This window comes from Puma concolor, chromosome B1 (assembly GCF_028749965.1).
Source record: "Puma concolor isolate L17-30 chromosome B1, mPumCon1.1.hap2, whole genome shotgun sequence".
In the NCBI taxonomy this organism is placed as follows: domain Eukaryota; kingdom Metazoa; phylum Chordata; class Mammalia; order Carnivora; family Felidae; genus Puma; species Puma concolor.
The window spans coordinates 33,037,043-33,051,114 of record NC_141670.1 but is presented as its reverse complement, the minus strand read 5'-3'; the positions used below and the strand labels follow the sequence as shown (position 1 = coordinate 33,051,114).

The following is a 14,072-nucleotide window of genomic DNA, read 5'->3' as shown; positions in this document are numbered from 1 at the left end:
TGATTCTTGTGCCACATGTTTTCATTTCCAGCTTAACTATTTTCATTTAATCTCTTGCTGACTTTAAGTTCTCCAGACCTTCAAATAGGGATGTACGACAGGGATGTTCTTGTGTGAATGAAAGCATGATAAGACTAAATCCAAGAGCTTCCGTCCTTTTAGGATCTTTGCACTCGGTTTATAGACACTCCTGCCGCGTGGTATGGGGTCAGCCCTATCAGTGTTTATTTTATTCACAATTAGAGCAAACGATAGTTCGTTCTTTTTTTTTCTTTAATTTTTTTTTTAACGTTTATTTATTTTTGAGACAGAGAGAGACAGAGCATGAACAGGGGAGGAGCAGAGAGAGAGGGAGACACAGAATCTGAAACAGGCTCCAGGCTCTGAGCTGTCAGCACAGAGCCCGACGCGGGGCTCGAACTCACGGACTGTGAGATCATGACCTGAGCCAAAGTCAGACGCTGAACCGACCAAGCCACCCAGGCGCCCCAAACGATAGTTATTTCAAAACATGGTTGGAGTTAACAGTTTTGAAGTTCTGAGTTTATTAAAGAGCAAGAATACTTATGCCACTTAACCCCCAATCTTTAAAAAAAAAATGCTAACTTAAAAAAATGAGCCAAAACCCATTCTCAGATATGGTCATATGAACTTAAAGAACAAACACAATTCTTGATTTTTAACTGGTGATTGTGAATCATGTTGAAACAAGCTCCCAGACCACACTCTCCCCTTTCAGAGAGTTACAGAATGTGAGGATCCTTTTTGTGCATAGACGACCGCGGTTTCTAAGGCATCCTGTGATGTCCTAATAGATCAAAATCCGTCTTAACTAGTGACCTTGTCGTCTTTGAAGAGTGAATGGAGTGCTTTGCTAGGATCTAAATGACAAGTTCCGGGTGTGTTTTTCAATTTTTTTTTTGTCTTCATTTTCTTAAAATCCTTAAACTTTAAATCTCAGCCTTATGAAGAATGAGTTCAGGAAGAGCTTCTTTTAAGTCGGTGATAATTCAACGTTGCATTTCAATGAAATGGGAGGACAAACAAGGACCTGGCATTTACTTGTTGATTTTTAAGTTGAAGTATCTTCTTGGTGGAGAACTCCAGGAAGAATCTAGGGAATTCAGATAGTCATCATGAATTATGTTGAGCTTCTGACTCCCTTTCATTAAGAGATCCAGCCTATTTGAAACGCCCTTCTAATGCTGTTTTCCTGCCTTTGACGGTCTTTAGGGGAGGAACTCTTTGAAAGGCCTATTATTTTAATGGAAATTTTGGGTGTCATTTATCAGCCAACCTAGCCATTTAGAGCAGTGATAAAATGAGCTTGTGGTTTTACAAACTGAAGAAGCCAAGAGCTTTGCAGAAACTGATTATTGATCCCGGCATGATTGTGGAAGTGTGGATAAGGGCAATATCTAGAAAGTCATTATTATTATTATTTTTTTTTTACTGAAGTGAGTTAAGTTGCAATGAGAAAGGAAAGCCAAAAATGAGATAGGCTTTAAATCAGTAACCTATCCCCCAAGTTTATCCTGCCTTTTTTTTTTTTTAAGTTTATTTATTTTGAGAGAGAGAGAGAGAAAGTGGGGAGGGAAAGAAAGGGAGAGAAGGAATCCCAAGAAGGCTCCGAGCTGTCAGCGAGGAGCCCAATGCGCGGCTCAAGCTCATGAACCGTGAGATCATAACTTGAGCTGAAATCGAGAGTCGGACGCTTAGCTGACTGAGCCGCATAGGGGCCCCATCCTGCCTTTCTGTGTATCATATGGGCATAGGAAAAGTTCTACAAGGCTCAGATTTACCAGAGCAATCAAATGGCCGTAGGTGGGCATATGCTCTCATGGAGGGAGGATGCCTACAGAGAACAGAGTGGTAATGCAACGAAACAAATATTCTGTTAACAGGAAAACCGTCAGGTCTGTAAATTTAGCATAAGTCATCTGCTGGTAGTCTGCTTAGATGTTATAAAATAAGTCACTGTTTTTATTTCACATGCTTCTGTCTTTGATTTGGACTTCTCCCAGGTATTGGGAGGAGACCAGTCATCAGATTACGAACGCCCAAAAATTGTAGCTGGTCCGTTACCCTCCTTGATGAGAAAAATCTGCTGTGAGGATATTCCTTGGGATTAGCAGTGTTACATCGCATTTTAACCTACAAATATGGCTCCACGTAACTATTGCTTTAAGCGATTCATCACTTGCTAACTTCCCACTCCCCGTTTTTGTTTGTTTCTAACCATTTGATCGGTTTCCCAACATGACTTTGAGTCCTTCCTCTGTAATGAAAGAGGTCAGTGTCCCCTTGCTCCTGTGTGTGTTCTGGGGCTGCTCAGTAACAGACTGGCGTGGTGCTTTCTTACTTAGACACCCTGTGGAGGGGAAGGTAATGTACTTGTTTGGGGGGGTTCTTCCTGCCTGGCAGGAAAGGATGGCCATTCTGCCTTTGACTCAAGCAGTGGCAGGATCTGTCCTGCCATCACCACTTGTGGGAACAGCTCCATCTCAGATTCTCTTGCTGTTTCCTGTTTTGTTGACAAAGGGCTAAAATGGAGAAAGAGTATTATTCAGGCAAACGTAGCACACGAAACCGGACACCACACTGACCCCAGTGGTCGGTCACTGAATGCATTAAGGCTCGCTGGGTGCATACACGTCTTTGACCCGGTCCCCCAGGTAGGAGGATATTCCTCTCCCACCTTTGCGGTCAGCCACTCCCGACACAGGACGTCTGCCGGGTCGCACTGGCCTTTGCAGGTGCTGGGCTGGGAGCAGTTGGGCCAGTGGTTGCCCATTAAATGAGCTCTTTTCCGACTTCTACTGGTCTGGCGTGCACACTGCCCTTAAAACAAAGAGCAGCAACGCCTTTTTCAGATAGCAGTTTCTCCATTTCTTGATGAGTGTATCACCCAGTTGAAACAATAGAAGCCGCTGGCATTTAGGAAAACTCAGATCCATGACCTGCTTTCTGGTGGTTAGATCTGATCTTCGCTTCTTCAGTTTCTACTGATTGGTTTCCAGTCTTTCTCTGGGGTCCGTCTGGGCCTTGGTTCTCCCATGGGCAGTGTCACAATAGCGATGGAGAATCGCCCCTTAGGAATATAGAATGGAGAGCCATTTGAGACTGGATAATTAGAACTAATTGATTTGGGGCACATTTGGTTTAAGTAAAAGTGCTGACAGAGATTGTTTTAGAAAATCACTGTAATTTTATGGGCCACTAAGTACATAGCCCTCCATGTCACTAATTATGTGAAGCCATTTAAAGGGAAGCATTTCATGGTACGATCTGGAGGGTTTTAGGATCTCACTGTGAAAGTCCTTGACATTACTGCGGCCCTGAGCTGACCCGGACATGTTTGCCTGTCCACTGGGGAAGCATCTCTCCTAGGCTCTGGGAACCCAGCTCTTAATTTCTGTCTTTTCAGCCATGCTTTCGTTTAGGTGTCAGTCAGGATGGTTGGCCTCCCATAAGCCTGGCCGCAAACTCTAGCCACTGTCCAGGCATCCTGTTTCTTCCTCATTCATTCCTGATGCCCTCTGTGCTCTTTACGCTGAGATTCGTATAGCCACATAACCAAAGTTCTTCTCTCTGTAGGGGATTTTCCCTGAAACGTATATCCATTTGAAGGAGGCAACCGTGGAAGACCGAGGGTAAGTTCCAATTCCAGGAAGGCTCCTAGAAGTTGGTGAAGATGTCAAATTATCATTAAAGAGTTTCTTTTGCGCAGGATTTCTCTCTTCTCATATGAGAGGGAAGTGAATAAAAACCTTTTCCTGACGTGGTTCTTTCTGTTACAATTGTTCCTCCCTGGCATCCTTCCCTAGAATCCTAAAGACGGGCAATGAATGAATGAAGGGCCCTTACCTTCCTTTTGTGCTGTCTGCTCACTGAGTGTTTGCGTGCTCATGTGTGCACATACGTGAAGCTTTGGCACTCTTTTGCGGGTAAGATCTGAGAGCCCCCAGTTTGTCACCCTTGGGACAGAGATGGGCAGGCTGCATCCCTACAGTAACCAGCACTAAAGCTTAGACAAGTCAGGTAGCCTCACTGCACCTTGGACTTTTCCAGTGCAGATTGGGGGCGATAAATCTGGCCCTAGGTTGGTTGAGCTTAATGTAAAATTATGAAACAATGTGTCTGAACGTGGCCTGCAGATAATATCCATCAAGTTTTGGATGTTCCTGTTTTTCATCCACCCTGCCGTGTGTCCTGGAAAGTACTTCCTCTGTGGCCAGTAAGAGGAGTAAGACGCTCGGCCTGAAGTGGAAGAGAGAGACACGGTGTGGTTGGTGAGCCCAGGGGCCGGAGAGTTAAGGAGGGAAGGAGAGCCTGGCATCCCAGGGCTCATAGAGAGTGGAACGGATCAGAGTCACGCAGGCTCAAGGCATCAAAGGACAGTCTCAGTCGTAAGTTCTGCATCCGTGTTTTATAGACGAGAGGTGGAGACATGCCCCAGTTCACACGGCTACTTTTCAGTAGCAGAACCAAGGCTGAAAACAGGCGTCCTGCCCTTCCGGAGAAGCTTCCTTCCAGTGGGCCATCCCTGGGGAAGCCTCCATTGTCACGCTGGCGAAAGGGCACGCAGGGAGGCATGATCCCATTAACTAGGGCTGACAGGTAAAAATGCAGGGTGCCCAGGTGAAAATCAGATAACAACAAATACTTGTTTACAGTAAATATGACCCAGGTATTTCATGAGTCATACTTGTACTAAAAAAATTATTTTATATTATGTTATATATATTATATATCGTATATTATATATGTTGTATATACAATTATAATATAACGTATATATCATATATATGATATATATGTATATATACATTATATATACATATATATCATATATAATATATATTGTATATACAACGTACATTATATAATATATGATGTATAATATAATATATATTATGTAATATAACATGGTATATAATATATATTAATATTAATAAATATCAATATATAATAACATATAATATAATGTATAATATATAAAACATAATATATACTATAGGTGATATATTTATTATAATTATATATAATATATATTATATAATTTATATATAGTAAATATTATAATTTTAATTATATAATTATATGTTTTATATATTATATGTCTTATATATTACATATATAATATAATACAGATTATAGATTATAGATTATTTTAATCTGTCTGAAATCCAAACTTAACTGGGCATCTTGTAGTCTTAATTAAGTCTGGCAATCCTACCACTATTTGCCATTTGTTCGCTTGCGCTTACTCTCCTTTTCTCCTTTTGCTCATCATAAAAATAGCAGAGGATTGATGTGAATAGATATCGGGCCCGCTTTGTTGTAAGTCTCCTGTGAGCGAGTGAGGAGTTTGGTTTGTATGCGTTTTCAGTGCAGCGAGGCAGCAGATAAGAATCCTGAGCATCACTTCATAAGAGAGCACTGCCTCGGTCCCTAGCAGCAGGTCCTGGTTGAGGTTACAAGCCCCACGACCCCTGTGCCATGAACACTTCACCCTCTCTCCCTAATGAAACGGTTGCTTGGCAGAACGAGCTAAAATACTGGCTTTGGGGCTTCCATCCCTCGGAATCACCGAAGCCAGCAGTGGCTGATAACCATTGCTCCTGTAACGATCCGAAATGGGGCAGTCCAGGCTGGGCCATGGGTCCATCTCATTGCAGAAATGATTCCTTTTGAGAGCTGCAGCGGTAAGGTCCTTCTCTTTCCCTCAGATGCCTAGGGGTAATAAAGTCTTCCAAACAAATTTCCCCACAACGGGTGAGTTTTGTCTTGTCTCCAGCCTAACCAGCCCCACTCCCGTCTTTGACCTGTGGGGAATATGACCTCTGTCAAGAAAAGCAGGGATGACCGACCCAGAGTAACACGAGCCTCTGTCTGGTTCTCTTTAGGCAGCACGAGACCGTGATCCCTGGTGAGCTCCCACTGGTGCAGGAGCTCACGTCGACCCTGCGAGAATGGGCTGTCATCTGGCGCAAGCTCTATGTGGTGAGCTTTCCCCGGGTCTTGAAGCTGGTGGCGTTATTTTCTGGTCCTGTCTGTTCTGCTGCAAGGTGTCAGCAACGTATGAGCTCTCTGCATGGAGTAGGGTGCAACCATTGTTGTGTTCCGTTGTATGGAACCCCCCGTACCTCAGCCAGAAACCAGAGGATGGGGAGCACACTGATGGAGTCCATAAAAAGAGAGTGAGGGAGTGAGAGCATGAGTGGGGGAGAAGGGCAGAGAGGAGGAGAAAGATAGACAGACAGAGAGAGAGGGAGAGAGAAAATCTCAAGCAGGCTCCGCACTGAGAGTGGAGGGCTCTATCCCATGACCCTGGAGTCATGACCTGAGCCAAATCAAGACTTAGGCTCAACCGACCAAGCCCCCCAAGTGCCCTGTCTTTTTTATTATAGCCGTGCTAGTGTGTGTAAAGTGTATCTAACTTTGGTTTTGATTTGGTGGCTGATGACAGTGAGCATCTTTTCATGTGCCTTTTGGTCATTTGGATATCTTCTTTGTAGGAATGTTCGTTCACGTATTTTGCCCATCTTAAAATTGTGCTATTTGCCTTTTTATGATTGACTTGTAAGGACATTTTGTCTCTTGTCAGAGATATGATTTGAAAACTCACTCTGTGGGTTGTTTTTTCCCTTTCTTGATGGTACTCTTCGACGCACGAAACTTGTTAATTTTGAAGAAGTCTGGTTGTCCCATTTTTTGGTTCTGTTGTTTGTGCTTTTGGTATCCTAAGAACCATAGGGTGTTATAAATACAGGATCTTGTTGTCTGCTTCTTTTCCCAAAATTTATGCCTTTTATTTCTTTTTCTTGGTCTTTTGCACTGGCTGGAACCTCTCCTACAATGCTGAATAAAATTGGTGAGAGAAAAAGAAAAAGGTCCGTATAACGGACCATACAGTGGTTGATAACCGTCATATTCTCATTGTCCTGGGGTAGGGTCATTGATGACACGAGATGGTGGAAGGAACAGTAGAAACGCTCTTAGCCTTTTGATGTGTAACCCAGTGAATAGGAATTTGTCAGTGTTTCACCGCCCAGCCGCGTGAGGACTCCTGTAAGGGTGGCACATGGCAGCCAGCGTACCTTACCGACCCCCCGCAAGTTAAGTGGTATTAAGTCACTGTCTTAAGTCTTCTCTTTGAGGCCAACTCGAAGGACTGTTTCTCTCGACAGTGGTTTGACCTCATAGTGCTAGTAAGATACACTAGTGCAATGGGAAATTACACAGGAACCAGCCCATTGTCTCCACGATAAACCATAATCACAAGTTGTGTGTAGGTTTGCAATCAGGACGAGGTAGATGTGACCTTTAATATTGCGCTGAGAACACCCGGGGGCAGCTGTCTTGCAAGAGGCCAGGAATGTTCAAAGTCCCCGGGGAAGCAAGTTTGCATCTGTGTCCCACACCAGGAAGCTCTTTCCTTGACATCAGAATGCACAAATATCCTTTGCTGACGTTCCCTCTTTCTTGGAGACCTGGAGGTAAGTGAGCGTCACTAGGTCCTGCCTCCATTAGTATCTTTCCCGGCTGACCGGGAATTCTCACGGTAAAAGCTTATTCTCTCATTCGATGCATGCATGAGTGCAGTGAGGGAGGAGACTGGACCCGATGTCCTGGAAGCCATTCTCTTTCCTTTATGTGACTTTGTTTATTTCGGGTTTTGTTCAGTCATGTGTTGACTCTTCATTTGAACTCTCAAAAGCCAGTCTTAATAACTTATGGAGAACACCTCCCTCTAGACCCTTAATATTAAAAACAGTAATCAGAAGCTCATTCTAGCATAACTTCTAAGAGTTAATGTATGATTTCATTTCCATCCTGGGCTGGTGTTACCCATGATGGATCACAGCAGCAGAAATCACCAACCCCTTCTGTGGACAAGCACAGGATTTTTCTCTGCCTGCCCATCTTTCAAGGCCTAGTTCAAGTTCGTTCTTCCTTATCGTGTGGCTTCTAACCACACCAATCCATAACGTTTCCTTTTGGACCGCTGGAGCACTTACTGAGGCCATCATCCGGCCCTTAGGGCATACTGCATTGTAATGCCAGTGATCTTTTGATCTCTTTATGTGTAATTGAGGGGTGAGCTACCTGTAGGTTCTTAAATCAGGAACTCCGGGAGGACAGACCTGCCCTTTTAAGCCCATTGGCCGACATCAATCATTCGATATGTCTGTTGAAAGCACTCTCTGGTTCTGGTTAATTGACCAGTTAGTGTTGGATGCGCAACAAGTTTGATAGATGAGAATTGCATATACACGGGTTACTGCCTTAATGCATTCTTTCTGGAAATTGGTACGTGGTGACACGTACCGGATAATTAGTACGGTGAAATGAGATCTTTAACGTCGTAATGTCAGAGAGTGGAGAATATGGACGTGGTCGAATTTCTTTCTGGTTGAGACACAACGCTTGTGCTCACTTCATTATCTGTGTCTTCCACATGTTTACAGGTGAATCTACCATGTTGATTGTTGGTAGAAATGATAAATAAGTGAACTAGGGAGGAAGAAGTCTGATTCGTGTATTTGGGCTTCCAGAAACCCGTACTGCTTAAATGGTGGTAAGCCCAGGTTGAAGATTTCCTATGTGGGTGTTTCACTATTTAATAGCAGAAAGAAAGAGAGAGAGAGAGAGAGGAGAAAGAAAGAGAGAAAGAAAAAAGAAGGAAGGAGGGAAGGAAGGAAGGAAGGCAGGCAAAGAAAATAACTTCTGTCTTCTCTCAGAGGACAAGATTAACTTTTCCTCTCTTAATATTGACAGCTAATAAGGTAATCATTTTGCTAATTGTGAATATTTAAAAATGTCTTATAGCTGCTATAGGTGACTAAAACACGTTCATTGTGGGAATCTTAATCAATTGATAGGGCTCAGCAATCTGCTTCTGCTTTTGATATTTGCTTGTTCATTAAAATATAATCCACTTAAGGGTGCCTGGGTAGCTCAGTCGGCTAAGCATCTGACCCTTGATTTCAGCTCACGTTATGATCTCATGGTTAGTGAGTTCGAGCCCTACATCGGGCTCTGCATTGACAGTGTGGGGCCTGCTTGGAATTCTCTCTCCTTTTCTCTTTCTCTCTCTCTCTCAAGATAAATAAACTTAAAAAAAAAAAAAAGTTAAAAAAAAATAAGCCACTTAAAATGGGTTCATTATTAATCATGACTTTCTTTTCTTCCTGTTCCTTCCTAAAATATTGACAGTTCGCTTCAGGCAGAATTTCTGAATTCCTTTCTTAAAAATTTGTGCATCAAAGTAGCAAACCTCAAATATTACGCTTTACTGAGAAAAAAGGTAAAAGGACCCCAAATCTGTAGTTTTCACCCCTCCCCATCCCACCCATAGTTTTATCAGTGTTTTTGATTTTTCTGATTCTGTAAAGTCTTTCAATTTGTGTAAAGATAAATCTGGATTTTACTAATCCACATCAATACTTATATTTTTCTTGTGCATTTCCTCCTTCAGACTTTTGAGACCGGGTGTTCTGTTTGATATCTGTAAAGATACTTGTGGAGTCTTACAACATCCATATTTCTCTACGCACATTTACTGGTTCTCTCCTTCTCAGTCTGTGCTCATGAGAAATTATGGAGTAGATCCAGAGTCTTGTATGAGAGGAAGGTGCCATCCACTAACCAGTATAAGCCCAGCCATGTAGACACAGGTAATTCTAGACAGGGAAAACATTTGGATAGCTGGGATTTATTTTTAGCAGTCACACTGTACCCTTGTGAAATAACCATAAATATGTTTTAAAGGTTTCATTGAAGAGAGGGGAACCCACTCGTCCAAAGCACAGAGAAAAAAACAATGACAACCCACATGTGCCTTCTTTTCTTTCCCATTTAATTGTCTTTCCTGGTGATGGCGGTTTTATGCTTTGGGGAGAAAGCAGGCTGTGGGAGACAAACCCTGGGCTAGAAATCGGGAAGCTTGGCCCTGCACTGCCTGGCTCGTAGGCAAGTCACTTGACGTCTCCAAGCGTCATCTGGATTCTGCCCCTCTGTGAAAGTGACGTAAAATCTGCCTTGCTGACTCCATGGAGTTGTGAGGGCATGAAAAGAGATGGCAGCTGTGAAATCATGGGGCAGACTGAACATCCGGGACTTTGCAGATATCATTCTTGCTGCTGTCCTAGCTTGAAATAGTAGCCTCTCTGGACGTCCTCCCTCTGGGCAGCCTTGACTTGGCATCCCTCTGACCCAACTCAGAGTCTCTGAAGCTCCCTTGTGTGTGCCCCCTGAGCCCCCTCTCCATCCAAGGCCACTTCCTTTGCCTTGTGTTATCATCTTAGGCGGGGCGGCCTTGAGCACTCAGTAACCAGGCTGTTCCTCACTGCAGATAGTGAGCCTCTTTCGTGTAGACTCAAGTCTGGGAGGCACGGATCACTCCAGAAATGCAAAGGGAAGCATGCCAACGCAGAGTGCAAATTCCCCACAGTTTCTGGCTTCGTCTACGCCGCTGTTTCTCCCCTGGAGCCTGTCTAGTGGGTGTGTTTTCAGTGGTGAGTCAGGAAAGGGGGAAATATTGTGAATGAGGAGGTGGTCGCCTAGTGAAATGGCAAGATGGTGGACGCTGGGGTCAGATAGGTGACCAGTTCTTACGTTCTGGTTTGCACCCTTACTTGGTATGTACTTTTATATTCAGGAAAAACAAAAACAAAAAACAGCAAACCCAGTAATTGTTACCGCAAACAAACAAACTGAAACAGAAAGAACTCAGATCCTGAAGGCAGGGATTTGGGTCCAGGGTATGCCAGTAAGCTGATTCTGCAGGCTGAGACAAGTCCTTTGACCCCTAGGTTTTATTTTTCTTACCTAAAATGGTAATTACATACCCCTTGCACGCTTGCTGCAAGGATTCAGTAGGATAATCTGTATAAAACTCCCAGGACACCGCCTGGCACTTTGTCATCAAAATGTGACAGCCCCCAACTATCCCCTTACAGCACTGCTTCTGTGGAATTCTGCCCCCAAGTCGTTTCGGGGTGCTCTCCAACGTGGGGCTGATGAGTGGGCTCCCTTCCAGCTCTGTGCGAATTTAAACACCCTTGGTCAGTGGTTTCACACGTATTCTGTCCATTCTTCTCTGCTGCATCTCAGGGTCATTCGTTCTCCCCAGCCTGGGAAAGTACATCCAGTGAGCTGAACTTCTTTCCTTTCTAGCAACACATCTTCCACTCGAGTTCCTCCAGCCGCAAGGGCGGACGCCTGTGCATTGATTTAAACATCACGGGACTATGGTGATACCCAGGTGTCCCTTTTTCAGTAACAACCCAGCAACACTTCTTGAATCCGTGTGGATCTACACCCCACGTTCTAATCCATTTTCTCAACCAATAATCAGGACTTGAAAACTGACAGGTTAGGGTGTATTTGTGGGGACAGATGGATGGAAATTTTTGAAAGAGGTACCGTCCTGGAAATTCTGAGATATTTGGTGATGGTGAACATACTCTAGAACTTCTCCCCTCCCGAGATTTAGCTACGTGCTACTCCCCAGCTTCCGGTTGGAGAAATGGTTCAGTGAGTGTTGGTCAGCCGGCCTGATTGGCCCATGCAATTTTGGGAGGCTGAACCTAACCCTTCTTCCCCACAGAAAAGAAATAGGAGACAAGCCTGGTGGTGGGTAGAAGGTGGTTAATGCGTGACGTAGAATCACGTGAACATAATTGCTAAAATGTAGCTCATAGAAGGGACTGATCTCTCATTTAAAATTCGCAGTGCGATAAAACCTTGAGCTGCTCTGTATGTAGTTCTGCAAAAATCTGGAGCGGAGCAAGTGCCCAGAGCTGAGGTGGGCGCGGGGAACTTGCCAGACACAATGGATCGCCTTTCTTCCCATCGTTGCATATCCATGCAGATTAAAGCTACTCAAGTCTAATCTTTCTGAACTGGTGGTTATTACTGGCTGCCGGGGCACATGCTCTGAAGTGTAATTAAGCTCGGTCCCATGGTTGGAAGCCAGCGTCTGATTGCTTATTACCAAGGACAGAAAATTCCCATAGAAAACGGTGTCTCGTTTTCAGGACATTTCATCTGCAAGCCCTTCTGGGGCGTGGCTCTCTCGCGCTACTTCCTGCGGCACAAGATTGCCTTCCTGGAACCTGGTCTTGAAAAATGAAGCCTTTGCTAGTCAGGCAGAGCCTTTTTCTGGGAAAGAGAAGAGGCCTCGCTAGCGTGGAGAGAAAGAGTATCTGGGGCCCCGTGGGTTCCCATTCGCCCAGAGAGCAGAGTCCGTGCAGCATGAGGGCGCCCAGGAGCCAAGAGGCCACTCCAGACCCCAGGAGTTATAGACACCGGGCAAAGCCAGGAGAGTCACGGCAGAGAGATCTACCCGGGTGGAATTCGATAGAGCGTGTGAGCCCATCAGGAGTGAGATGGTCAGAGTCGGATACGGTCAATCAGGAAGTTGCTTAGAAGAGTAATTAAGTTTAACATCTCGGCCATAGACTCACAGACGCTCATCCCCGGGAATGGATCCCAGACCCAGTCCCTTTGTTTTACAGATGGGCGTGTATCTCAGAGGGAGTGATTTGCCCAAAGTCATTTCGCTAGCCAGTGACAGAATTAGAAGTCGTGACCAAGTCCCCATGCTTTCTGTCCAGCGCTTTGGCCTCGGAATCAAAATCGGCACAGAAGGGGGGAAAGGCTGGTGGACAGAGGAGCTATTCCTTTGCCGATGGAGAGGTGGAGGACCAGAGAAAAGTCTTTGTCTTCTGCATTCTTTGGGAAAGTGACTAGAAGCCAGGTTTTCTGACACCCAGGGAGGTGGCGTCACTGTCTCAGTGGCCCCTAGGATTTCTAAAATACTCAATGGGGGGCTTCTCTATCCCTGCCACTATTGAAGGCAAAGCTGTTTTTTCTTGCGATTTTGTTTTTATCTCTAGAAATTCTTAGAGAGAGAAAGAGCATGCGCGAGAAAACCATTCATAATACAAGTGTAAAAAGTGAGACCTTCGAGATCTCGAAGCAAAAAAGAGGGAGAACTTCTAAGCAAGGGCAGGAATGCCTATATTGTCTGGTCGGAGACTATTTCGAGTTCTCTATTTCACGCAGCTGTACCTGAAATTCAAATCAGAGTGTTGTTTTACATCTGAGCTGTCAAAATTCATTCTTGAGTCACTCCTGTCCCAGGATTGTGCTGATTTTTGCAGAGAGGATCAGAGAGATTGTTAAATAAATTCCCTGCTCTCTTAAATTATGTGACAGCGCAGCTAGTGCAAAAAAGGCTGGGGTGCCTGGGTGGCTCACTTAATCGTCCGACTTCAGCTCAGGTCATGATCTCACGCCTCACGAGTTCGAGCCCCACGTCCTGCTCTGTGCTGACAGCCTGGAGCCTGCTTTGGATTCTGTGTCTCTCCCTGTCTGTCTCTGCCCCTCCCCTGCTTGTGCTCTCTCTGTCTCTCAAAAATAAGTAAACATTAAAATAAAAAAAAAAAAAGGTTGGGATTAATGATAACAGAGAAGGTACTCTGCAACAGGCAGGCTTGGGCAGTGTAGGATTTAGGAAAGAAGACAGGAAGAGGTGTGTGAAGGCAGAACAGGTGGAGATTCGGGTCGTTGGCTCAGGGGCTTGTGGGGAGGGTTCGGTTTCCTCCTCACCTGGCCTCACGGGCTTCCCCAAGAACCCGTAAAGTGTCAGGGTCCAGCTGTTGCCCAGAGCATCCGACTTCGAACAATTTCAGAAATGTGGCGAGGAAATTCACGTCCGTAAAGTAAATGGGGAAGTGGCTTCCTTTGGTGTGTTCCAGCTTGTCTATTCAGAATTAATTGGGCACAGTGAATCACAGAAGAATGGCTGTCTTCATCCTTCTTTTGGGGGGGGGGGAACTTGGCAAAGAAGGCTGATATGGACAGGCAATAATTAAATCGCCCCGGATAGTGTCTGATATCATTGAGACCAAGAACTTGTGAGCATGTGCCACAAAGCATTGTCTCTCAGAAGGGATCCCCTGAGTCTGAGCGCTTTATTTTTTTATCATAATACGAGAAATAATATCTTCGTTAGAATTTTTAAAAACCCACCAAAACAGCTAAGTAAGAGTAGACAA

General features: G+C 44.6%; 1 protein-coding gene across 5 annotated transcripts in view; it reads left to right on the top strand.

Moving 5' to 3' along the window:
- DOCK5 (dedicator of cytokinesis 5) overlaps nucleotides 1-14,072 on the top strand; it is a 222,953-nt gene that overhangs the window by 84,937 nt on the left and 123,944 nt on the right. For 3 of the 5 annotated variants that reach the window (XM_086703426.1, XM_086703429.1, XM_086703430.1), the window contains exons 4-5: nucleotides 3,598-3,653; nucleotides 5,910-6,006. The exons of the other annotated variants lie outside the window; for them this stretch is intronic. In XM_086703426.1, coding sequence (XP_086559552.1) covers nucleotides 3,598-3,653; nucleotides 5,910-6,006 — 153 coding nt within the window. The remainder of the gene's footprint in view (nucleotides 1-3,597; nucleotides 3,654-5,909; nucleotides 6,007-14,072) is intronic. 5 annotated transcript variants of the gene reach the window in all.